At 42.6% G+C, this 27,487-nt stretch overlaps 1 protein-coding gene across 1 annotated transcript; it reads left to right on the forward strand.

Annotated features, from left to right (window-relative positions):
• Positions 1-998: 998 nt before the first annotated feature.
• scn3b (sodium channel, voltage-gated, type III, beta) lies at positions 999-27,487 on the forward strand. The gene is made up of 7 exons (XM_034291124.1): positions 999-1,025; positions 2,160-2,260; positions 5,856-5,922; positions 8,334-8,492; positions 8,680-8,926; positions 24,759-24,897; positions 26,739-27,487. Exons 1-7 carry the CDS (start codon positions 999-1,001, stop codon positions 26,800-26,802), a joined length of 804 nt encoding a protein of 267 aa, XP_034147015.1. The 3' UTR covers positions 26,803-27,487.

Raw genomic sequence — 27,487 nt, forward strand, 5'->3', positions numbered from 1 at the left:
CCAGGCCTGCCATATTTAATTTGTGTCTGGGACTCACTCCAGTAATGACACACTGCTTCTGTACCCCTGGCATTTTCTTTGTTATTTATGTAGTATTATTTATTTTAAAAATTATAATGAATACCTGGCTGGGTATTGTGTGATTGGGTGGATTTGTTGGGTCCGGCAACCGTGCTCCCTGATGCATAGCCTATACCGACATCAAGAAATCAATTAACAATTTGTCCAGCTTTCTATATAATGTGAAATATAATGGAATATGTTTAAAAGTGTTGTAATGGTGAGGGCATATCGTTTACCGGCCATTGAAAAAAATACATTATTAATGTAGAATGCTGATTGGCCAGCTCAGCCACATTTCGGTCTGTCCAAGAATACACTCATATAATAACCTTTCTGCGATGCAGGAATTAAGCAGTTTTGTTTTCTCAAGGGATGCTCTCATCATGAACACAAACTGCATCCCTTTACAGTGCATATCTGATTGATTATATTCCATCACATGTCAATGCCCCAGGATTCACTCAACACATTAGCCTTTCCTAAATTGTCTAAAGAAGCCAAACCTAATCACATACTAAGTGACTAATGGAGAATAATGGGTATAACTGATATAATTCTGAGCCATGACCAGTCCTTTAGGGCTGTGTCTTAATAAATGCTACATCACAATATTCCCTACATATTATACTAAAAAGTGTACTTTGGTCAGAGGTGATGGGAATAGGCTAAAATTTTTGATGCGGCTAAATCTTGAAATTGGCATGTGGGCAATGGGATGATAATGGCTGATGTTACCACAGGTATTGGCAGAGAGAAGCAATGGAGGGAAACGTAATAAAAAATTTTGATGTAGATGAAGAGTCATTGCATCACTGCTATAAGCACCAAAGACGAGAGAGAATCATAAGGATTATAAGGTAGCATTAGTTGACTCATCTGCCTGTGGTTTCTCTTGGAAGGGCTCAGAATGATGTGATTTTCAGTGCCCTATACACATGGCCTACATCAGTGTCCTGATCACAGTACTGTAGACAGGGAAGCCTGAGTAAACACTGAATCCATAGGCAGAGATCCTGCCCAGGGTGATTTCTGAGCCCTACCCATAAAAAAGTATGCAAATATTTTATGTGCTTTGCTGATCACTGTGAAATGAGTTTATACTTTTAACAAGTGTGGTTTTGGTACAAGTACTGTTGTTGTTTCTGAGGTTGGTTCGTCAAATAAAATATTTGAAGGTTGAGGAACAACCTGCTCTGAGAATCTTTGGCATAAACATGAAAATATGAGGGTGAACATAATTACAACTTTAGAATGCAGTTTGAAGGTAATAATGTTTAGTGTAAATACCAATAGTTTCATTTATTTAGATTGTAAGTTTCCATGGATAAAATAGTTCATTGGCGACTTTATTTGTCCTTTTCCATGTTACTAAGGAGGAAGAGAAAGAACTAGTAACTCCTTTACGCATGCGCACTAAGGGAAAATATCATTTAAGTGGCCGATTATTGAGAAAAACAAAGGCGGTGCAACAACGTAGACAGCGACTGAGAACGTCGATTGCTTCTGACTAAGGATTAAAAAAAATAACTTCCTTAATCGCTGTTCATATGACATTTTTTACAATCCAATGTAATTGTATGACTGAGGATTTCTAGTTGTTTACCCAAATCTGCAATAGCAAGTGACCAAACGCGTGTGGAATCTACAGGTCTATTTCGGGTTTTATTTATGCTGAAGCTGCGGGGAAAATCGAGTGAATGACTGTGTGTGAGTGTTTTCCTTTTCTTACCATCAAGATACATACTACGATTGGTTTGATGTAGAAGTACACAACAAGATTCACAACAGGCCAGAAAATGACGATATGTTATTATGTTTTATTCAGATCCTGGGGATTTAAAAAAAAGCTTTTTGTTGTTTTTGAACACACTCGAATCAAACTTATAGCATAGCATACCATATAGCGAGGTTTGTCTGAAAATATGTGTTTATTATCGACAATCGATCTCCTGGGTAGCCTTGCGCTGTCCATGGTTCTGGAACCACGCTTAACTAGGACAAAACTCCTCCACGCCATCAAAATTAAAGAATTATGAAAATTATAATTAAATCGGAATTTACAAGCTGTGTTTTCCTTTTCTTCTTTTTGTGGACAGGGAGAGAGTGCCAGTCGGGCTACAGCTATCTTCGAGAACACCGAATATGAGATCTCGAACCAGTGTTCTAATACATTTCCTATTACTTTTGATTTTAGTAGGTAAGTCTTCACACTCGGGATACACAAGTTTTTCTCTCTAGTGGCTGAAAAATTTAGGAATTTGATGCGGGGTTATTGGTATGTATTGGAAGTATGGCATTTAACGTCCAAAAGTTGAAAACCCAACATGGATATGCTAATTTACAATTGTGATTTTTGTTTACTGAACTGACCGCTTTGAGAGGTCTAATGCTAGAGTGATATAAACTGCCTGTAGTAACATAATTGGCTTGTGTAAAGGCTCTAATTAGTCCATTCACCCCTTGCACATTCTTTACATTTAGCTAAATATCCATTTCAAAAATGGATTCCATTGGATTTATCTACTTCACATTTTCAAAAACGGAAAAAATAGGACTTTGCATATTGGCATGAACAGTGGATTGCATAAGTATAACCCCCCAGGACTTTTGTTGTGTTTGAAACTGGAATGAAAATGGATTCATTTGGGATTCCTTCCCTTGCAATTATACTACATAGGCCTGCTCAAACCTTTGAAGGTGTACCATATTATTCAAGTGTGAAACACAAGGTCATTGAATATACTTGTCTATTCTCTCTTGCTAGAACCACCTTTGACAACTATTTTTACGTTTACTTTTTAGGTACATCTCTATCAGTATTGCACATCCGTTTCCTGCAATTCTTTGCCAATTGTTTATTGCTCAAACTCACTTTATTGCTCAAGTTAGGTGGGCACCATTAGTTAGCAGCACATTTCTGGTCTTGCCACAAAATCTCAATGAGCTTGAGGTCTGGGCTATGACTGGGTTATTTTAGGATGCTCAGTGTTTTAAACCACTTAAGTGTAGACTTAGTTGCTGAAAAGTGAACCCAGTCCCTTCAATGAAAAGCATCCCCATGACACAACGCTGCCACCAACATACTTTATCGTAGGGGCGGTGTTCTCAGAGATGAGCAGTTTTGGGCTTGCTTCACCCAAAGCATTTTGTATTTAAGCCAAACATTTAATTTTGTATTATAGTATAATATGTTTGACCATGCTCTGGGGAATAATCATTGTTTGGAATTTTTTAATAGCCCAATCCTTTTCCTAGAGCTGTTTTGAAAACTTCTTTATCTTCATGGTGTGGTTTACTAGATATCCTCAAGAGATTATTTTTTCATAGAGAGATTGGTTAGACAGGTTGAGCACTCTTGCTCCTGAAATGTTTTTTTTTGTTGCTTTTTATTAGAACACTAGAAATATGTTTGATTGCAATTGCCTTGTATGCATGTTGAAGAAGGGCCTAGACTGCAATGTTCATGCAGTAATAAAAATAATTATTTAATTACATTTATCAGAGTGCTGTCCTGTTTTTGTTCTTCAGATATGCTTTGGGCTATACACTGGGGCCTTCCAGGAACAGATGCATTTTATCTGGGACCACGTGACAGCTTAGTTTATGTAGGTGAATGTATTCAGCTGAGTTTTTTCTAAAGGCAGTAGACTGCACCACAGTTTATTAAAGTCACTCATAGTAAATGGGGTGAATACTTATGCAATCAAGACCTTTCCATTTTTTATTTGTTGTTAACTAATAAAAATAATATACTTTTTGTCCAAAATTCAGGTTCTATAATACATTTAATTAGATCGATGACGAAAATACATTTGAATTAAATCCAGATTGGAACACAAAAGCAAAATATACAAAAGTGCTTGCTTTATGAACATTTATTCGGCCCTCTACACAGAGATCCAGATCAAAAACAAATGACCATTGGAGTGAACAAACTAAATATTTGTGTCTCCGGAAGATTGCCTTCCCACTTCTGCCAAATGTTATGGAATTGCTGTAAGATGGTCATACAATGAATCATTTAGGAATACACCGATCAGCCATAAGATTATGACCACCTACCTAATATTGTGTAGGTCCCCCTTTTGCCACCGAAACAGCCCTGACCTCTCGAGGCATGGACTCCAGCAGACCTCTGAAGGTGTGCTGTGGTATCTGGCACCAAGATGTTAGAAGCAGATCCTTTAAGTCCTGTAAGTTGCGAGGTGGGGCCTCCATGGATTGGAAATGTTTGTCCAGCACAACCCACAGATTCTGGATTGGATTGGGATCTGGGGAATTTGGAGGCCAAGTGAACACCTTGAACACCTTGAACATATCCCAGCAGAACATTGCCCAAAGCATCACACTGCCTCCATCGGCTTGCCTCCTTCCCATAGTGCATCCTTGTGCACAATGTGTTCTCCAGGAAAGCGCCGCACCAGGCCATCCACGTGATGTAAAAGGAAACGTGATTCATCAGACCAGGCCACCTTCCGTTGCTCTGTGGTCCAGTTCTGATGTTCAGGTGCCCATCGCAGGTGCTTTCAGCAGTGGACAGTGGTCAGCATGGGCACCCTGAGTGGTCTGTGGCTAAACAACCCTATACGCAACAAATTGCAATGCACTGTGTGTTTTGACACCTTTCTATCAGTACCAGCATTAACCTTTTCAGCAGTTTGAGCTACAGTAGCTCACCTGTTGGATCGGACTACACAGGCCAGCCTTTGCTCCCCACGTGCATCAATGAGCTTTGGCCGCCCATGACCCTGTTGCCAGTTCACCGCTTTTCCTTCCATAACCACTTTTGATAGGTACTGACCACTGCAGACCGGGAACACCCCACAAGGGCTGTAGTTTGGGAGATGCTCTGACACAGTCATCTAGCCATCACAATTTGGCCCTTGTCAAAGTGGCTCAGATCCTTACGCTTATAAATTTTTCCTGCTTCTAACACTTCAACTTTGAGGACAAAATGATCACTTGCTGCCTAATATATCCCACCCAATGACAGGTGCCATGACAACAAGATTATCATTGTTATTAACTTCACCTGTCAGTGGTCTTTATGTTATGGCTGATCGGTGTATGACTTATGTAGAATAGTTTACTCTTCCCAAACTCTGTACAATTCAGTACATGAGTGGAGTATAGAGAAGGATTTGGCGGAGCCTGATGAACACAAAAACGACCTTAAATGATCACGAACAAAAACAGAGCTATTTTTATCAGAAGACGATGATGGTGGCAATATACGTTTCAATTTGGCCCCAGGCTGTTGCACACAGTGCATACAAGCTTGGAACAACTATAATCACAATTTAGGCTCCTCTACGGCATTTAAAAGTTTTTGTCCCCTTTTGTCCTTGCACACATTTTGGCAGAAGTGTCTGGGAACAAGATGAATGTGCATTTTAAAAGTTTGAAGGAAGGAGCTTTGTTAATGTATTGGTGCCCTTAAAGAATACGGCTCCTTTAAAGGTACAAATGGCAAGGCTACAGTGTAACTTTTACAGGAACACGTGTGTCAGGCCTCTTTTGGACATCTGGGGAATGTTGTTTTGGGGGAAAAAAACTTTTTGAAAAAATTTGATTTATTATAACAGGCATTTTTATCCTTTTTTTTTTTTTTTTTTTTAAACAGAAGTTGTGGAAGATAGTGGACAGAGTTTGTAGCTTAAAGAGCAATGGGCCAGGTTCAAACCCTGCAGCAAACTCTGTACCCGAGGCATGGGCTTAGACTGCTAGACCACTCTGGGCCTTCAGTGGAAGGTGCACCTGATTGTTGGTGCTGTGTGTTATGTGTGTTTCAGACTAAGTTGGACACTTTGCTTACCGCACCAATCTAGTGAGCACTGTTGGAGCTCCGCCCCTGATAAGGTGCAGTATCTTATTTGTCATCGAATTTTGCCGTCGTTATGGGCTCAATTTAACCTCCGTAAATTGAGTCCATAACGAGACTGGGGTTGCACGTTGTCACGGCTACGTTTCGCTTTGGTCGTCGAGCGTCTTGGCCAAACATGCAGAAATACTTGGTTATAATACCAAGACAACCAGATTGAGTGTCTATGTACCCTATTTGCTTGATGTAACTACCTCTCAATCTAGTATAACAGATAATGAATGACTATGCTTCATAAATCCGTTTGATACGTTCTCTGGCTACAGAGTTAATTGGTGAACGAATGACTGTAGTGTTACAAGACCCACACTGGTTAGAACAAATTCCATTTAACATTTCCTCAGAGAAATTCACCGGTCTGGGAAATTAAGCTATACTCCTCACTATACTCTACAATATAGTCCTCACTACACTTCCCACTACACTCCTTACTACACTCCACACTATATTCCACTCTATACCCCACACTATACTCCTCACTACACTCCTCACTACACTCCACACTATATTCCACACTATATTCCTCACTCTACTCCACACTATACTCCACCCTATACTCCTCACTATAATCCTCTCTATACTCCACACTATATTCCACACTATACTCCTCACTATACTCCTCACTATACTCCACACTACACTCCACACTATATTCCACACTATATTCCACACTATACTCCTCACTCCACTCCACCCTATACTCCACCCTATACTCCTCACTATAATCCTCACTATACTCCACACTATACTCCACACTATACTCCTCACTATAATCCTCACTATACTCCAGACTATACTCCAGACTATACTCCAGACTATACTCCAGACTATACTCCAGACTATACTCCTCACTATACTCCTCACTATACTCCTCACTATACTCTACACTATACTCCTCACTACACTCCTTACTACACTCCACACTATATTCCACTCTATACCCCACACTATACTCCTCACTACACTCCTTACTACACTCCACACTATATTCCACTCTATACCCCACACTATACTCCTCACTATACTCCTCACTACACTCCACACTATATTCCACACTATACTCCTTACTCCACTCCACACTATACTGCACACTATACTCCACCCTATACTCCTCACTATAATCCTCACTACACTCCACACTATATTCCACACTAAACTCCACACTATACTCCTCACTATACTCCTCACTATACTCCACACTATACTCCACACTATACTCCACACTATACTCCACACTATAATCCTCACTACACTCCACACTGTATTTTGCTCGGTGATGTCTCTGCACTGTCCAAATGGATTAGAATGGACCACACGGATTGCCTCCCTTGAATTATTGGCACAGTGTTCATGTCTTCTATCCACCATGGGAAGTCACTTTAATGTCATAGTCCCATAAGTCGTAGCACATTTTGTGTTTGGATGCAATTTGACTTCACAGCCTTTACGTTCATGAGAAACCCCCTTTACCCCTTCTAACCTAAATAATGCTTTGTCTAAATTCATGTCAGTCTCTTGCCTTGATTACTTTCTATAGCCCGTATCTGTAATTGTTTAATGAAATATGTGCCTTCAAATAAAACAGATTTTAAACCACAAAATAATGAACTCATTTTCAAACAACACATGGGCTTGTGACACACCTCGAATCAGTCTCTGCTTCCTTCTCTCCAACGGTTTCCTTTTGGCTGCATGTATGACCCTTCAGAATGAGCCGGAGATGTGATCGATGCTGACAGATGCAGCCCAGGGCTCTGGGTTATATAAGACTCATCCTGCCTTTCATCAGTCGGTAACACAAAGACGCCAGGCAGACCAGACGTTTTCCCTTCTCCGTCACTACAGCGTCCCGCCTGTGCTTGACTGGGCACGCCTGTGTCCCAAATGGCACCCCACGCCCTGATCGGCGCGCTTAGTGTGACATGTATTCTGGTCCGGGGTGTGTGGGTATATTACGTGCTGAGCGAGTTGTGATTTGAGAACGGTGACGTCTGCGCCTCGGCATTATCACAGCCTGACTGGCACCACGGGGAGCTCCTGGAAGCGTGCATGACCTCATTAGGAGGACATCAGAATGAGGCCATGGGCCGATCACACAGAACACTGCGCTTTGATAAGATACTGGGGGTGATGACTGGTGGGGGGTGACAGTATGCAATATACATTTGTGTATTCACATACAGGGCAACACACACCCACACACACATATCAACGCACAAACAGGTTGAGATCACTCACTATCTTGAATGTCTTTTTTTGGGTAATCTTAACCCTTAAAAAACTTTACTATATTTGTGAATGTTTTAAAACAAGTTTGCGTACACACACACACAGACAATGACATATCCGTGACTTGCCAATTCTGCGTGTTTTGCTTTCTCCAGTGCAGGTGTGCAGGCCAGTATGTGTGGAGGTGCCCTCAGAAACCGAGGCTGTTGTTGGGAACCCCATGAAACTGACCTGCATTTTCTGTCTGAAGAGGGAGGAGGTTAGCCCAATTACAATAGTGAACTGGTTCTACACCCCACCTGGAGGAAAACGCGTCAATGTAAGTCCCCGCCATATAACGTCTACTCACACGGAAAACCACCTCGTTTTCTGACCATTTGAATTAACCGTATGAAATTGGCTCAAACCACTGTAAAGTACTTTGTGAATCATGAGGGAGAAAAGAGACTGGTGGCGAAGGTTAGCTAACTGACGTATGTATGTGCACGTTTGCATTTCTTCCTCAGATCCTCTATTATAACGAATTATCCCAAAAAGAGAATGACCGTCCCAGGGAACTGGAAAGTCCGTTGAAAGGACGCCTGGCGTGGAACGGAAGTAGAGACATGCAGGAACTTTCCATCAGAATCCTTAATGTCACCGTGAATGACACAGGCACCTACACGTGTAAGGTTTTCCGACAGTTCACGTTTGACTTTTACTCGCCCTCGGTCAACAAGACTCTGGACATCCACCTGGCGGTCAAAGAGGAAGGTAAGAATGCTTCCTTTTGTATTATGCTTCCTGTATTATAGTTGTACTTCTTGTGCTTTCAAGCTCTTTGCTGGATGCTTCACATTTTGTCAGTTAAGGCCTTTTTATACGTACAGATGAACTCATGGACACCACTTTAACACGTTCATCATACGAGGTCATCTTATATACTTCTATATACTAGCAATGGGGCTCACATGGTCCCCCTACAGTATGTTTCGGGAAGTCAAACATTTGTCTTGTAGTGCTTGAGTCTTAGAAAACTACCATCAACTTCCACAGTGGTACATTGGTGTCAATTACACCAATGTTCACCTGCAAAAAAGGGTTTAATTGTGAAAATGTCAAGCAATCCTTTTAACTGTCTGTTTTAACAATGTTTGTCACGTGTGATTTATTTAGTTTTTTATGTGACTTGTCCGTTGCTTTTGCCATTTTATTTTGAAATCTTATGCATTAGATTTGTTCTATAACAACTGTATTGTGAGTAACTGTGTGTTTGTTCTGGTTTTATTGTTGTCAATTCAAAGCTCATTTGGAAGGCTGTTATAGTAAGACAGCTATTTTGATCTGTTATAAGGGGTAATGTACATCCTATGGTTTCTATTTTGGATGCTTGCCTTGTTGGATGGTCACCGTACTCAAATATGCTCATTAATAGTATATTTGTAAATGTTTCCTTTTGCATTCACTTTACAAGATCTCTATCTGCCTATCTATATTGGACATCTAGGTTCATAGAGATACAGTTAGGTCCGGAAATAATTGGACACTGACACAAGTTTTGTTATTTTGACATTTTACCAAAATGTATTCAAATTACAGTTAAAAGTGCAACCTCTTAGTTTGAATTTGTAATTGGACAATTAATTCATAAGCAGTTTCATGGGCAGGTTTTGGCTATTCCTTTGTCATTTCTTCATCAATTAAGCATGGAAAAGGTCTGGAGTTGATTCCAGATATGGCATTCGCATTTGGAAACTGTGAAAGTGAAACAGGCCATTCTTAGGCTGCAAAAAAAGAAAGTTCCATCAGAGCGATAGCAGGAACATTAGGAGTGGCCAAATCAACAGTTTGGTACATTCTGAAAAAAACTGAAAAGGACCCAGACAAGCCTTAAGCCGGCCCACAATTAAAAGTGATAAATGTTGCTGTCCTCACTGGATTCGAACGCGGGTCTCCCACTTGCACGGCTGTGTCTTTAACCACTAGATCAAGGTGCTATACGATTGCTTGCTGTCAGAATAGCATTTCAACATTAGATAATTTTGTCACGCATTAACATCACTCCAAGTTTGAAAGTTTCGCTAGACACCATTAAGCATTGGGTTAAACTGACTAGCATTTCTTATTAAGTTTACCTCCAACACAAATAGCATCTATGAATTCTATGGCTTCTGCCACTGGCCGTTTTAACAGCTTATTAGCCAGTAATAGGCTTACCATTATCTAAGTATTAAGTATAGTCATAGGATTTGAGCAATTGCTAGCAAGACTGAATATGGACTTAACACAGCCAAAGCAATTTCATAGCACAACATTTTTGTTTTTCTTTCATTCGTGAATGACATTGATACAATAAATACCAATGTAGGTGACAATAACTGACTTTTTGTCAAGTGAAACGACGAGAGAATCGTGTAAATCCCTACTCTTTACTGCTCCAGGGGTTTTTATCTAGTCTGTATTACCTCAAAAATCATGCACAGATGCGTACTTTGGAAATCCACCAGAAATAGTCACATTATAACCATGAACAGTTTTATTTTAGTCTTACTATAATGTAGCTACTGAAGGTTATAGCCAGCTAAGTTTTTATTTATCCAAAACAAATCATAATGAATAATTTGCTTTGACTGTTACAAAACTCGAATGCGGGACCTATTGTTTGCAGGTCCGCATCTCTTACCACTACGATATTTAACAAGGGTCAGTCACTCACTCATTCAGTCAGTAAGAGAAATTCACTCTTCTTGGCTGGCTCCGCTAATGCGGTCTGGCAAAAAGAATGCACTGGAGAGCTCTGCAACACAAAAAGGCCTTGACATCCACAGAAGACAACAGTGGTGGATGATCTTAGGATCCTTTCCATGGTAAAGAAAAACCCCTTCACAACATCTAGCCAAGTGAAGAACTCTCTCCAGGAGGTAGGCATATCATTAAAGTGAAGACTTCACAAGAGCAAATACAGAGGGTTCAACAAGGTGCAAACCATTCATAAACCTCAAGAATAGAAAGGCCAGATTAGACCTTTTGGACAGATGAAACTAAGATGAACCTTTACCAGAATGATGGGAAGAAAAAATCATCTGTAAATCACGGTGGGTCAGTTTGATGGCATGGGCATGAATGGTGTCCAGTGGCACTTGGCCACTATCAATCAATCCTTCAATCAATCAAATGTATTTATAAAGCCCAGTTGTCACAGAGCTTTTATAAAACACCCAGCCCGAAACCCCAAGGAGCAAGCAACAACAATGTTGAAGCACAGTGGCTAGGAAAAACACCCTAAGAGGAGCCAAACTTTAGGAAGAAACCTAGAGAGGAACCAGGCTCAGAGAGGTGACCTGTACTTTTCTGGCTGTGGCGGGTGAACATTTTAAGAGTACAAGTTGTAATAATTATTAAATGCATTTGGGCTGGGTCCAGAGTCTATTAAACATAATCCGGGTCAGAAGCATGACCAGATGGACAAGGACAGGGACATCCTGGTGGAGGTGGGGCTGGTTATCAGACTGGCAGCTGGAATTGTCAGGGATCGTCTTGATCTGCAACACAGCCAGGAGGACTTTGAACAGTGGGAGCAACGAGTCTTTAGAGCATGGTACTCGGGAGGTGTGGGCCAATACCTCATGTCCTCCTTAGTTTGAACTGAACAGGAAACAAGAACATTTAGAGAGTGCATTCCTTAGGTTTACAATAGAGAAAGAGAACTGACCCTACTCCTCCCGGCACATTAATATATCGAGATCATACGTTTCCTGTAGTTCTTGACCAGGTTTGCACACACTGCAGCAGGGATTTTGGCCCATCCCCCATACTGACCTTCTCCAGATCCTTCAGGTTTCGGGGCTGTCTCTGGGCAATACGGACTTTCAGCTCCCTCCAAAGATGTTCTACTGGGTTCAGGTCTGCAGACAGGCTAGGCCACTCCAGGACCTTGAGATGCTTCTTACGGAGCCACTCCTTAGTTGCCCTGGCTGTGTGTTTGGGTCGTTGTCATGCTGGAAGACCCAGCCACGACCCATCTTCAATGCTCTTACTGAGCGAAGATCTCGCGATACATGGCCCCATCCATCCTACCCTCAGTACCGTGCAGTCGTCCTGTCCCCTTTGCAGAAAATCATCCCCAAAGAATGATGTTTCCACCTCCATGCTTCATGGTTGGGATGGTGTTCTTGGGGTTGCACTCATCCTTCTTCTTCCTCCAAACACGGCGAGTGGAGTTTAGACCAAAAAGCTATAGTTTTGTCTCATCAGACCACATGACCTTCTCCCATTCCTCCTCTGGATCATCCAGATGGTCATTGGCAAACTTCAGACGGGCCTGGACATGCGCTGGCTTGAGCATGGATTTTAATCCATGATGGCGTAGTGTGTTACTAATGGTTTTCTTTGAGATTGTGGTCCCAGCTCTCTTCAGGTCATTGACCAGGTCCTGCCGTGTAGTTCTGGGCTGATCCCTCACCTTCCTAATGATCATTGATGCCCCACGAGGTGAGATCTTGCATGGAGCCCCAGACAGAGGGAGATTGACTGTCATCTTGAACTTCTGCCATTTTCTAATAATTGCGCCAACAGTTGTTGCTTTCTCATCAAGCTGCTTGCCTATTGTCCTGTAGCCCATCCCAGCCTTGTGCAGGTCTACAATTTTTTCCCTGATGTCCTTACACAGCTCTCTGGTCTTGGCCATTGTGGAGAGTTTGGAGTCTGTTTGATTGAGTGTGTAGACAGGTGTCTTTTATACAGGTAATGAGTTCAAACTGGTGCAGTTAATACAGGTTATGAGTGTAGAACAGGAGGGCTTCTTAAAGAAAAACGAACAGGTCTGTGAGAGCCGGAATTCTTACTGGTTGGTAGGTGATCAAATACTTATGTTATGCAATAAAATGCTAATTAATCATTTAAAAATTTGATTTTCAGTATTTTTGTAAGTAAGAAAACCTGCAAAATCGGCAGTGTATCAAATACTTGTTCTCCCCTCTGTATTGATGATGTGACAGAATACAGAAGCAACCGGATGAATTTTGAATTCTGAAGTGTTTAGGGATATATTGTCTGCTCAGATTCAGCCAAATTCAGCGAAGTTGATTGGACGTCATGTCACTTTACAGATGGACAAAACATACTGCAAAAGCAACCCAGTTGTTTTCTAATGCAAAGAAGTGGAATATTCTGCAATGGCGGAGTCAACCACCTGATCTCAACACGATCGAGCATCCATTTCCCTTGCTGAAAACAAAACTTAAGGCAGAAAGACCCACGAACAACAGAAGACAGCTGCAGTAAAGGTCTGGCAAAGAATCACAAAGTAGGATACCCAATATTTGGTGATGTCCATGTGTTCCAGACTTCAAGCAGTTTTTGTATTAAAGTATTAAATATTTACATTTTATTGATGATTGTGTTAATTTGACCAATTACATTTGAGCCCCTGAAATAAGGGGACTGTGTATGAAAATGGTTGAAATTCCAACATGTTTCATACAATATTTTTGTTCAACCCCTTGAGTTAAAGCTGAAACTCTGCACTTAAATTGCATCTCGGTTGTTTCTTTTCTCAAATCCATTGTGGTGGTGTACACAGCCAAAACTATGAAAATTGTGTCAGTGTCCAAATATTTCTGGGCCTAACTGTAGGCATACGTGTAATACCATAATGGTGCCAAATTCCAAATATCTGTCTATCAGCCAGTTATTTTTATCTCTATATAAATAGGGATTATGTCACAGTAATCATAATTGTTCTGCAGCTATTTTCATATTTCAAATAGAAAATGCTGTGCTTGAGGTTTCTTGGAATTTGGCACAGATTCATTGACACATTGGTTTACATACACTAGCATTCAAAGTTTCACAAAGGGTCACTTAAAAATGACCTTGTTTATGAAAGAAATGCAAATGTTCCATTATTTAAAATTGTCCATTAAATTAACATAAATTTGATCAGAAACGCAATGTATTAATGGTGTAAATGACTTTTGTTGCTGGAAACTGCAGATTTTTTATGGAATATCTAAATGGGCTTAGAGTCCCATTATCAGGAACATGTGTAACAACTCGTCGCGGTGTAGTGTTGGAGGAACCAGGCGCAGGCAGTACTCTCGTTCGTGGGTTTTTATTAAAACAACAAACAAACCAAACACGAACGGAAAACGAAACTAACTACTGATGAAAATAAAGTGCGCGACAACGCGTCTTAACAATCAACATTCAACAGTAATTTAACAACACTCACCGGTATACTAACAGACAGCAACAATGACAAGCAACAGCAACAATGATCCACAATGTGGGGAGCAGAGGGGAAACATATATACACATACAAACGAGCTAGATTGGGACCTGGTGTGGAAGATGGGAAACATGTGACAGTCCGGGATGTGTTCGTGAGAATATGGGAACTTGTGGAAATATGGCACGGTGGCGCTGCTGCTCACCGCACCATGACAGTACCCCCCCCCAAAGGCCCGGCCACCGGACGGGCCAAGACGAACCCCAGCCCAAGGGAGGGGGGGCGGGGCAGCACAGTACCCCCATCGGCACAAACCCGCCGAGGGGGCGGAACAGCCGAGACTAACCAGGGTGGCGGAGCCGTCGGGACAGGCCGGGGAGGCAGAACCGGCCGAAGATCAGTAGCCGGCGGAGGGTCAGGAGCCAGGAGAGCCGACGGAGGGTCGGTGGCCGGCGGAGGGTCAGAGGCCGGGAGAGCCGACGGAGGGTCGGTGGCCGGCGGAGGGTCAGAGGCCGGGAGAGCCGACGGAGGGTCGGTGGCCGGCGGAGGGTCGGTAGCCGGGAGAGCCGACGGCGGGTCGGTAGCCGGAAGAGCCGACGGCGGGTCGGTAGCCGGAAGAGCCGACGGCGGGTCGGTAGCCGGAAGAGCCGACGGCGGGTCGGTAGCCGGAAGAGCCGACGGCGGGTCGGTAGCCGGAAGAGCCGAAGGAGGGTCGGTAGCCGGAAGAGCCGAAGGAGGGTCGGTAGCCGGAAGAGCCGAAGGAGGGTCGGTAGCCGGAAGAGCCGAAGGGGCGCCGGGGCGGCCGGGACAGGAAGGGGCGCCGGGGCGGCCGGGACAGGAAGGGGCGCCGGGGCGGCCGGGACAGGAAGGGGCGCCGGGGCGGCCGGGACAGGAAGGGGCGCCGGGGCGGCCGGGACAGGAAGGGGCGCCGGGGCGGCCGGGACAGGAAGGGGCGCCGGGGCGGCCGGGACAGGAAGGGGCGCCGGGGCGGCCGGGACAGGAGAGGGCGCCGGGGCGGCCGGGACAGGAGAGGGCGGTGGCGGCCAAACCCCGGCAAGCTCAGGCGGTGCAGGCCACTCCTCCTCGGCCTCAGGCGGTGCAGGCCACTCCTCCTCGGCCTCAGGCGGTGCAGGCCACTCCTCCTCGGCCTCAGGCGGTGCAGGCCACTCCTCCTCGGCCTCAGGCGGTGCAGGCCACTCCTCCTCGGCCTCAGGCGGTGCAGGCCACTCCTCCTCGGCCTCAGGCGGTGCAGGCTGCTGCCGCTGGCAGGAAGGAGGCGCTGGCTGCTGCTCCAATGCAGCAGTGGGCAATCGGCGCCGTGGCGCAGGGACAGGGGCAGCGGAAGGCCGCGGAGCAGGAAGCGGTGTGCGCCTAATTGCCAGCCTACAGCCTGGCCAGCCTGCACGGGGTCGAGGAGGCACCGGACATAGAGGGGGCGTCGTCGGGACTTCCCCCGGGCACCCACTCAGCCCCCCCCTAAAATTTTCCTGGGGGGACCTCGGACCGAGCGTTGGGCACCTCGCCCTCTTCTTCCTCCGGCCTCGCCTACGTCCTGACCCTCCTGCCTCCTGCATGTCCTGCAGGAGACCCTTCACCAGCTCCCCTTGTTCTTTGGTGAGGGGCTTGACCACTCCATACTGGTCCATGCCCCACAGCGGCACCCCGAACCCATCTTGGGGCAACCCCCAGCACTGCTCCCCAAGGGGATCCTCCTCCACTCTCTCATAGACCGCTTCATCATCGTCCGATGAGAGGGAGTCAGACCCCCAATCGCACCTCCACGTATACACCCTCTCTGGAGGGGCTGCCTGCTGGCTCCAGTTGCGGTGGATCATTCTGTAACAACTCGTCGCGGTGTAGTGTTGGAGGAACCAGGCGCAGGCAGTACTCTCGTTCGTGGGTTTTTATTAAAACAACAAACAAACCAAACACGAACGGAAAACGAAACTAACTACTGATGAAAATAAAGTGCGCGACAACACGTCTTAACAATCAACATTCAACAGTAATTTAACAACACTCACCGGTATACTAACAGACAGCAACAATGACAAGCAACAGCAACAATGATCCACAATGTGGGGAGCAGAGGGGAAACATATATACACATACAAACGAGCTAGATTGGGACCTGGTGTGGAAGATGGGAAACATGTGACAGTCCGGGATGTGTTCTTGAGAATATGGGAACTTGTGGAAATATGGCACGGTGGCGCTGCTGCTCACCGCACCATGACAACATGCCTGTGTTCCAATGGCCGTTGTGTTTGCTAATCCACGTTTATCATTTTAAAATTACAATACCAGCTTCATTAAATAGTACCCGCAAAACACCAGTCTCAGCATCAACAGTAAAGAGATGACTCTGGGATGCTGGCCTTTTAGGCAGAGTTGTAAAGAAAATGCCATATCTCTGGCTAATAAAAAGAAACGATTAAGATGGGCAAAAGAACACACACTGGATAGAGGAAGATTGGAAAAAAGTGTTATGGACAGACAAGTTTAAAGTGTTCAGATCACAAAGAAGAACAACTGTGAGACACAGACCAAATTAAAAGATGCTGGAGCCTGCCAAGCATGGTAGAGGCAATGTAATTGTCTGGAGGTGCTTTGTTGGTGGCAAAATGGGAGATTTTTTTCAGGGTAAAAGGGATCTTGAAGAAGGAAGGCTATCACTCCATTTTACAATGGCATGCAATACCCTGTGGACGGCGCTTGATTGGAGCCAATTTCCTTTAAAAACAAGACAATTACCCAAAGCACAGCTTTAAACTATGCAAGAACTATTGAGGGAAGAAGCAGTTAGCTGGTATTCTGTCTAAAGTTGTGCTCATTAGTTTGCATACCCTGACAGAAATTGTCAAATTATGGCATTGATTTTGAAAATATGACTGATCATGCAAAAATAATGTAAAAACACTGTCTTTTATTTAAGGATAGTGATCATAGTGGTCACAACCATAAGGCATATGTTTGGAGATGGGTCAACAAGGCCTATAGTGAACAGAATACCATCCCCACTGTGAAGCATGATGGTGGCTCATTTATGTTTTATGGGGGGGGGGTGGGGGGGTGAGCTCTAAAGGCATGGGGAATATTTGAAAATGTATGGCAAGATGAATGCAGCATGTTATTAGAAAATACTGGCAGACAATTTGCATTCTTCTGCACGAAAGCTGCGCATGGGATGCTCTTGGACTTTCCAGCACGACAATGACCCTAAGCATAAGGCCAAGTTGACCTTCCATTGGTTATAGCAGAAAAAGGTAAAGGTTCTGGAGTGGCCATCACAGTCTGCTGACCTTAATATCATCAAGCCACTCTGGGGAGATCTCAAACGTGAGGTTCATGCAAGACGAACAAAGACTTTGCATGACCTGGAGGCATTTTGCCAAGACGAACAGGCAGCTGTACCACCTGCAAGAATTCGGTGCCTCATTGACAACTATTACAAAAGACTACACGCTGTCATTGATGCTAAATGGGGCAAAATACAGTATTAAGAACTAAGGGTATGCAAACTTTAGAACAGGGGTCAGTTCATTTTTTTCTTTGTTGACATGTTTTGTTTTATGATTGTGCCATTCTGTTATGTTGAATGTGAATCCCATAAGAAATAAAAGACGTGTTTTGCCTGCTCACTCATGTTTTCTTTACAAATGGTACATATATTACCAATTCTCCAAGGGTATGCAAACTTTGAGCACAACTGTATGATGCAGTGGCCAGCACAGTCACTGGATCACAACCCTATTGAGCTGTTGTGGGAGCAGTTTGACCATATGGTACTTCAGAAGTGCCTATCACGCCAATCCTACTTGTGGGAGGTGCTTCAGGAAGCCTGGGGTGAACTCTCTTCAGAATACCTCAACAAATAGACAACTAGAATGACAAAGGTCTGCAAGGCTGTAATTGCTCAAAATTGTGGATTCCTTGACGAAAGCATAGTCTGAAGGAAACAATTAAAAATCTTTATTTATAACCTTGTCAATTACTATATTTTCTATTTATTTTGCTATATGTCCTATTCAAACACATTTTATTGTTTTCATGGAAAACAAGGACATTTCTAAGTGACCCCAAACTTTTGAATGGTAGCGTAGATCCCACTCTGTTGATGTCGAAAGGAAACATATTGCTCTTTGCTCTTACAAACTTTGCTCTAGGTACATATAAATCAGTTTTGTTCCATTCATGAAATTTTCTTGTACCAATAAGACTTCTTGACTGGCAGGAACATTTTGAAAATGAGTGGTTTTAATGACATGGGGCACATACTGGCACTAATACTTTATGACACAGCATCTTTAAGTTAACAGAAGTACGTAAAAAAAAAATCCTGTGCACTTTCAATAAACTATGAAGTTCATCATTACCTTATTCACATGTACATGTAGATGACTAGCAGAGATCTGAATATACACTGCTCAAAAGAATTAAGGGAACACTTAAATTACACATTTGGCCTCGATTAACAAATATATTAAAGATCAAAAGATCTTTACTGTATATTGTGTAGTTCCTTGAGAACAATGTGGCGCAACAACGGTCAATGGAAACCACAATCACCACCCGATTGAGGGCTGGATTCAACAAAATCTCAAACAAAATCAAAGTAAATAATAAAAATCACTGGCTGTTCCATCTTTTGTGAATTTCATCAGGGCAACTCATAATGACTCAGTAGTGTGTATTGCCCCCACGTGCCTGTATGCACTCCCGACAACGTCTGGGCATGCTCCTGATGAGACAATGGATGGTGTCCTGGGGGATCTCCGCCCAGACTTGGATCGGGGCATCAGTGAGCTACTGGAAAGCCTGTGGTGCTACTTGGTGGCGTCGGATGCACCGATACATAATGTCCTAGAGGTTCTCAATTGAATTCAGGTCTGGGGAACGTGAGGGCCAATCAATGGCATCAATGCCTTCGTCATCCAGGAACTGCCTACACACAATAGAGCAGCACGGTGCTGGGCTGTGAGCACAGGTCCCACTAGAGGATGTCGGGCCCTCAAGACACCCTTATGGAGTCTGTTTCTGACAGTTTGGTCAGAAACATGCACACCAGTAGCCCACTGGAGGTCATTTTATAGGGCTCTGGCAGTGCTCCTCCTGTTCTTCCTCGCACAAAGGAGCAGATACCAGTCCTGCTGCTGGGTTGAGGCCCATCTACGGCCCTGTCCAACTCTCCTTGTGTAACGGCTCCAACTGTCCATTGTATCTCCTCCTTGCTCTTAAAACTGTACTGGGACACACAGCAAACCTTTTTGCAACCATATATACATGGTTGTGCCGTCCTGGAGGAGCTGGACTGCCTGTGCAACCTGAATGGACTGCAGGTACCGCCTCATGCTACCAGTAGTGACAAGGACACTAGCAAAATGTAAAACTAGAGAAGAATCAGTCAGGAAGGATAAAGAGAGAGCAATTTTCTGTAGCCCCCACCTGCAAAACCATTCCCTTTTTGGGGGTTGTCTTGCTTTTTCCTCTCCAGTGCACCTGTTTTCACTTTCATTTGCACCAAAACAGGTGACATTGATTCACAATTGCTTATGATTCATAACTGGACAGATTGATATCCCTGAAGTTTAATTGACTTATAATTTTTTGGAGCAGTGTATTTTACGTTGAGCAGAAATTTATATAAAAATTAAAATACATTTACAGAATTAAAGTTGTTAGCTTGCTTTGAAGTGTTTACAGTTTTGAAATCAGTTTAAGTACTGGTAGTGACTGCACTAGTAATGAGAGTGACTGATTGTACTTAGAAAAAGGGTAGATGATTGCCTCATGGATTTCTGATCAGATATGATGAACATAGCAAATTCGGTTTGGTGTCTCTGGCTTGAGCGGTTAAAGAGCTACTATTAGTGTTATTTTTCTAAGCTAGAGTTGATATGGTGTTTACATTTTCAAGTTAAGATTGCTTGAAGATGTGAAACTTGAGAAAAGGTGCTGTTATGTGTCTAGCTTGAATTTGGAATTGACAGCTTCAACATTGTAATAGGAGATGCTCTGACACATTTCCAAACTTTCCCTATGTAAGTCTGTGGCTCTTTTTTCCCTATTAAAATGCATTGGGAACATACATAAATATTGTTTGACAGTCTGCCCATTTGCTGTGGAGTGGGTGGAATAAATAATCGCAAGAAGATGAAATCTAGAGTTTGTCCTTGCTTTTGATAATTTAACCTATCAATATGTGCCACAATATTAGATGTCCTGGACATTACACTTCAGTATGTTGTCAGTAGGCAATTCAATGCCTGTTGAAGTGCTATGTGTGTAGGACAACACAAGTGTTTGTGGACATCCCAATTAGAGAGGGGCAAAGTATCAAAATAAACTACAAAAACACTTGCAAGGTAATGTCTCTATTTTGAATAAAAGTATCTTTAACTAACAAAATGAATTTGTCAAATTCCACAAACTTCCTTTTACTGTAAGTAACTATACATATCAGTGCCGCTGAAAACTATTATTGAACATTTAAAATAGAGCTTTCTGTTACAAAATGAGAGTCCTTGCATGTATTATAGCCTATAAAGGCCTTTTCTTTATAGATGGTGCAACTGCTGACGACAGCAGCAGAATGATACAGCAGTCCAATTAAGTGTACAGAAAGTGCTTGCAGACTTACAAAACTGTGGTTATTTGTAAATTGTGAAGTCAATATGTACAGAAATACCCAGAAATAAAAGCATTAGTATTAGCATTAAAATAGTAACTGTTTGATTTAAAACCTTTTTGGAATATAGTCAAGAAGAAAGGAATAATGCTTCACTGTCCAAATAATAACAGAAGGCATTGTGTATTATATTGTCAATATGTACTCTTTTTTTTAACTGCCATATGTACAGACAAAGCATGCTTACATTTACTTAATGAGATTGACTTCAGCTGGCCAAAAGAGCTACCCACATATCAAATGTTTTGATTATGAATGGAGACAGTAAATACAAACTAACTTGCTACATTACTCAGTCATGTGAATTAGAGACATACAGGTATATCTAAAAAAAATTGAATATTGTGGAAAAGTTCATTTTTATCTGTAATTCTAATCAGAAAGTGACACCTTCATATATTCTTGATTCATAACACATAAAGTGAAACATTTCAAGCCTTTTTTCTTTCAATCTTGATTGGCTAACAGCTCATGGAAATCAAAAATCCAGTGCGACAGCGTGAGTGCAATGTGTGCGTAGAAATTAGGCAAATGGGAAAGAAAAAACAAAAACCAGGCGATTAGAGTTATTCTCTTGTATTTCTTCTTTTAGATAAAAAAAAAAAAACTGCTCCTCACATACATACAATAGGAAACAATGATCTGTGCTGAACTCTGACTAAGTGTGAACTAATGACTAAGTGACAACAGGTGCGTCCTCTGGGAGTGCAGCTGCCATCACACTCTGACTGGTGGTTAGTACACCGTAGAAGTGGAATGCCGAAGAGGAAGAGGTGCAGCGTGCGAAGCAGACGTCACATCCAGCATCTCAAAATACTATAATTAAACATTTAAATACAGAACTATCGACGTGAGAAGAGCTTTAATCAGCTAATTAACTCCTTGAACTCCTTCAGTCTCTCAGTTTGGTTCAGGACACACAACCGCAATCATGGGGATGACTGCTGACTTGACAGTTGTCCAGAAGATACTCATTGACACCCTCCACGAGGAGGGTAAGCCACAGAAGGTCATTGCTGAAAGGGCTGGCTGTTTGCGGAGTGCTGTTGTCAAAGCATATTCATGGAAAGTTGACTGGAAGGGAAAAGTGTGATAGCAACAGGGATGACCGCAGCCTTAGACTAAGGCTGGAGTCAGTGCATCAAGAGCCACCACGCACAGACGTGTCCAGGAAATGGGCTACAAGTGTTGCATTCCTAGTGTCATGCCACTCCTGAACCAGAGACCTTTGCATTTCATTTGGAAATCAAGGTCCCAGAGTCTGGAGGAAGAGTGGAGAGGCACAGAATCCATGTTGCTTGTGTGACGTTTCCACAGTGTGACGTTTCCACAGTCAGTGATGATTTGGGGTGCCATGTCATCTGCTGGTGTTGGTCCACTGTGTTTTATCATGTCCAGAGTCAATGCAGCCATCAACCAGGAGATTTTAGAGCACTGCATGCATCCATCTGCTGACAAGCAAGATGGAGATGCTGATTTCCTTTTCCAGCAGGACTTGGCAAAAGTGCCAAAACGACTGCTAACTGGTGTGCTGTCCATGGTATTGCTTGATTGGCCAGCCAACTCGCCTGACCTGTTGTCAAGAGGAAAATGCGATACAGACCCAACAACACAAACGAGCTGGGCTTCCATAGCACCTCATGCCAGGCCGCATTGATGCAGTCATTTGTGCAAAAAGAGCCCCAACCAAGTATTGGGGGCATAAATTAACATACTTAGGAAACCTTTGCAGGTGTCTTGAGTTAATTAGCTGATTAGAGCTCTTTTCAGATCGACATTTCAGTTTTTTTACAATTTTTTATTCTGATATTTTGAGATACTGGATTTTTGATTTCCATGACCGTAATGATCAAGATTGGAACAATAAAGTCTTGAAATGTTTCACTTTATGTGTAAATATATATTTGAATTATGGAAACAAGAAACCAGTCAAGCCTAGTTCAGCCGGCTTGCAATAGAAAATTTTCCCAACTCGAAGCCGGGTCGCCCACGTGAAAGGCTGTGTCGTTAACCACCACACCACGGAGCTGTACATTTGCCGGGTGTCAGTATAGCCTATTATCTCTATTCTGAACAAATCCTCTTTTGCCACTGGCTGTTTTAATAGTTAATTGGCCATTCGTGAATGACATTGATACAGTTAAACTGACTAACGTTTCTTACTGAGTTTACCTTCCCCACAAATAGCGGCTATAAATTGCTTTTGCCACTGGCCGTTTTAACAACGTGTTAGCCAGTAATAAGCTTTACCGGTATCTACTAACTTACTGGAATAGTCATAAGAATTTAGCAATTGCTAGCGAGTATGCCAAAGCAATTTCATTTCATGGCATAAAAACATATCTTTTTTTCTTTCATGGCAAAACAACATACTTTTTTCATTCATTTGTGAATGACATTTATACAATAACTATCAATAAAGCCGACAATAACTATTTCATCAAGTGAAAAGACGAGAGAATCATGGAATCTACCAGAAATAATTAATAAATGTTGTTGCTCTCAATAGATTCAAACTTAGGTCTTCCACATGAGGCACTGTCTTTAACCACTACGCCACGGCATTACATGTCTCAGCAGTCGCAAGACTCCATTGAGGTTTGTGTTAAACTGATTAACGATTCTTATTTAGTTTACCTCCACCGCAAATAGCATCTATGAACTGTATTGCTTTTGCCACTGGCCGTTTTAACAGCTTGTTAGCCAATAATAGGCTTACCAGTATCTACTAACTTCCTAGGAATAATCGTAAGAATTTAGCAATTTCTAGCGAGACTGAAGATGAACTTTTCCATGTGAGAAACAGTCGCAATATAACCGTATACAGCTTCAGGTTTCAGCCAGCGAAGTTTTAATCAATACGGAATAATTCACATAGCGTACTTCGCTTCACCTGCGAGGAGATACGAACTATAGTTCACAAGTCCGCTTCTCTAACCACTACGTTATTTAACAAGGGGTAGTCAGTCAGTGAGAGACATTCGCTCTTTTTAGCCGGCTCCGCTTACGCGGTACCGCCAAAAATGTTACTTTTCTACGGTATTCGCATTTTTTAAGATGCACCTGTACATTGCATTGCAGGTGGCAGCAGCACAACTTTACATTATGGCTGATATGCATACTGTGAAAATGCTTTTCGGAGCTGTGCTTTCAAGCCATTCCACATAGGCCCACACGGTTAATAAAATAATTGATATTTATTTACTGCTTTACACCTTAAAGTGACATTCAGAAAATTAAGTCCTTATCAAACCCATGCATGTTAAATGCATTGTCTCTTGCTGTGACATGAAGATGCAAAGATTGTTGCCATTCATTGCTTCTGAGACAACATGGGCAGACCCATTAAGGGCTAAATCAATGTCAAAATAGTCAATTGTCTTCTCGTCCTACATCTTTCGGTTAACTCACTTAACGAACAGACATGTGCAAACTTCACAGCAACTGGATGGAGCATGTGTAGCTGGACCATGCGTAGTTAATTAAGTTTCACCGGCAGTCGTTAAATGTTTGATCGGGAGTATCTGGTCGATCCATTTTATCAATTCTCAACTCCCTCCTTAACCAATAGGCTGTCTCATCCAGTAGACTCCTCTAAAATGGTAAAAGCCTTTAATGGCACTGCCCATGCAAAAACATCAGTTTGTGCATTGTGTCAACCTGTATGTGTGTGTGTCTGTGTGTGGCAGCCAGTGAAGACACCACTGCCATTTACTCAGAGATCATGATGTATGTCCTGCTGGTCTTCCTCACCTTCTGGCTGCTGGTTGAGATGGTCTACTGCTACAGAAAAATATCCAAATCAGACGAGCAGGCCCAGGACACCGCGTGAGTATCTCATATTTCAAATCGTAGCCTCATGTCTCGTAGTCTGGTATCTCGAAGATGTATTTTATTCCTGTGTATCCTGTAGTCTCGTATCTGTAAGCCTCATATGTCATACACATTTCTATCATGCTGTAGATCTGGATCTGATTGGCTTTTATCTCATTGCCTTGCATCTTCTAGCCCTGTAGCTTGTAGACTTCCGTCTCTTAGCCTTGTGGTCACACTGACTTGTGTCTCATTGCCATGTGTACATAAAGATGCAGTCAGGGGACTTTTGCAAATGGCAAACTACATTTCAAACTTCCCATTTTGGGCTGGATGTATAATATGTTGTTTGTATGGGCATATAATCTGAGTAGAATCACTTACATACCTTAGTTAACAATGAAATACCAAGATTAGTGGTTAAGTGGTTTTCATGACATGTCACTTTTACAACAACAGATGTCCAAAAATCTTGGAATGCATCTTCGTTGGCTTTGTATCTTATAGCCCTGTGTCAGTGTTGTGCAGGTATATCCTTATGTCAATGATCAGTCTTATCACTGCTTTGCACCATGCATGCATATGAATTGGACACGGTAATGTCACCTGACTTGAGTTAGCTTTAGCACAATAGGGATACTTTGCCAACTATCCAAAAAGCAACAAGCATTAACTACAAAATAGTGTGTGACTTTGGCACTGCTGGTGTTATAACCCCTTTCACAAATCGGGCGGTTTAGATTTTCTGCTGGGGCAGTCAGTACCCAACTTAAAGGCTGTGAGATTGTAATAGTCTTGGGCTGCTTTGGTCGTTAGTCAGTCAATAATAATCTGTCAGCTGTTTTGGTAATTCGTCTTCCTGCTGAGGTGCCTGGATCATTGGAAGGGCTCAGCTGAATCCTCTCCTGCCACTTTCAAACAACTAATTTAGTGCTCATTGGATTTGAAACCGGATTTGAAATTGACTTGTTTTGTGGCCAAGGCTTGAAAATATTATTGTGCAGTCAGCTCCCAATGATGGCTGATGGTGCACAGCTATAGAAAGAGGGCGGTATGGTGGATTGGAGGCAAAACGCTATGTGTCCAATTACACGTACTGCATGGAACACTAGAACCCATAGTGCACAGCGGATCTTCGCAGAACTTGACGTTTTGTTACTCAAGAGAAACTGAGGCAATCCCTGACGGGACCAGCTGAGTAATGGGATATAATAATGCACTGCTGAACAGATGGTGAAAGCATTCATTGCTACATTACATGGGTCTAGACAACGGTCCCCCAAAGATCCTTTTCTTTAACAGACAGCATGCTACTTTGAATTTAGACGGGGAGGCATCGACCTGATTACCCAAATGCTCAGGAAAACCATATTGAACATAACCACCATGGGTGTGTTACGAGGCGTAACCTCCAACCTCCACACACTTAGACAATCTAGTGTTCCATTTAGGACGGCAGCAGGAACACGATATCGAGCTGTTTGACCAGAGACATTACATTAGACAGATGTTGGTGGCGGTTCAACGACACGCGGATAACGTGGAAAAACTGTTTCCGTGCTGTTTTTCGACTTTCATTTCACACGGCCCTCCTCGGATTCTTTTATGCCTTGTAGAATAATGGCCGACAAAAGGCAATGGATTGTGGAACACTTATCGGCAATGTTACTGGCGTAATGGTTTCTTAGTATACAGGCTTATTTTCACAAACATTCTCAGTGACAATTCATCGGTTATTGTCCACAATTGCTTCATTTGTTTGGCATTGCTGAGTTCGATAAAATAAGGCCCAATGAGATCTAAAGAATGATGGTTCTGCACCATAGGGTCTTAGATTTGCGTCTCTCTTTCTACAGGACAAACTACCTAGCCATTCCCTCAGAAAACAAAGAGAACCTGGGTGTTCCAGTTATGGAATAAGAATGATTGTCACACACCAATACGGTATTTTGAATGTGCATCTCAGTCTGATCTTGATCAGAAAATCACTCCTTTTCAACTCATTGTGTGTAACTAACAAATTCTTTACACGTCTTTACCCGTATCTGCCATTTTCTCCCATGAGGAATTATTCACTCACACCGTGGAAATAACATACCCCTCGTCAAACATCTCTGTACCTGCTCTTCATTTACCATCTCTTCTTTCTCACTCATAGTATTACTACATAGAAGTAACCTAACAGTTTAACAGAAGAGAAAAAAAACACAGTTATATAAGACATCCACTCTCCACATTTGATTCCCTAGTACTTGATGTGTCTTTTTTCAAAGGGAGAAGTCTGATCAGTGGAACAGTGGAAGAAATCTGTTGAGGCGCTGAACATTCTTTTTGAACATACCCCCGCTGAGTTTCCAGAACAGTGGATGAAAACATTTGTTTGTATTGCTAGGGGCTGCGTGAGGCAATGCTATGTTTTTAGTTTAGTACTTACAGGTTTATGTGGCAGTTATTTATTGCCTTACATTTTTGAATTTGTTTCATATATACATATGTACATGCTGTATATATTTATACATATTTTTAAAGTACTTTTACCTAGTCTGTACGAATAGAGATTTGTAAAGTGTTGAATACATCAAGCAACTTAATCAGTCCTTCTCTG

This window comes from Esox lucius, chromosome 1, assembly GCF_011004845.1.
Source record: "Esox lucius isolate fEsoLuc1 chromosome 1, fEsoLuc1.pri, whole genome shotgun sequence".
In the NCBI taxonomy this organism is placed as follows: domain Eukaryota; kingdom Metazoa; phylum Chordata; class Actinopteri; order Esociformes; family Esocidae; genus Esox; species Esox lucius.

Bases quoted from the DNA above. Each gene is read 5' to 3' on its own strand.
- scn3b (XM_034291124.1), top strand. From the start codon at position 999: ATGGCCTACATCAGTGTCCTGATCACA. The intron at 1,026-2,159 runs GTACTGTAGACA...TTTTGTGGACAG, and splicing joins ACATCAGTGTCCTGATCACA to GGAGAGAGTGCCAGTCGGGC. The intron at 24,898-26,738 runs GTGAGTATCTCA...CTCTTTCTACAG, and splicing joins GAGCAGGCCCAGGACACCGC to GACAAACTACCTAGCCATTC.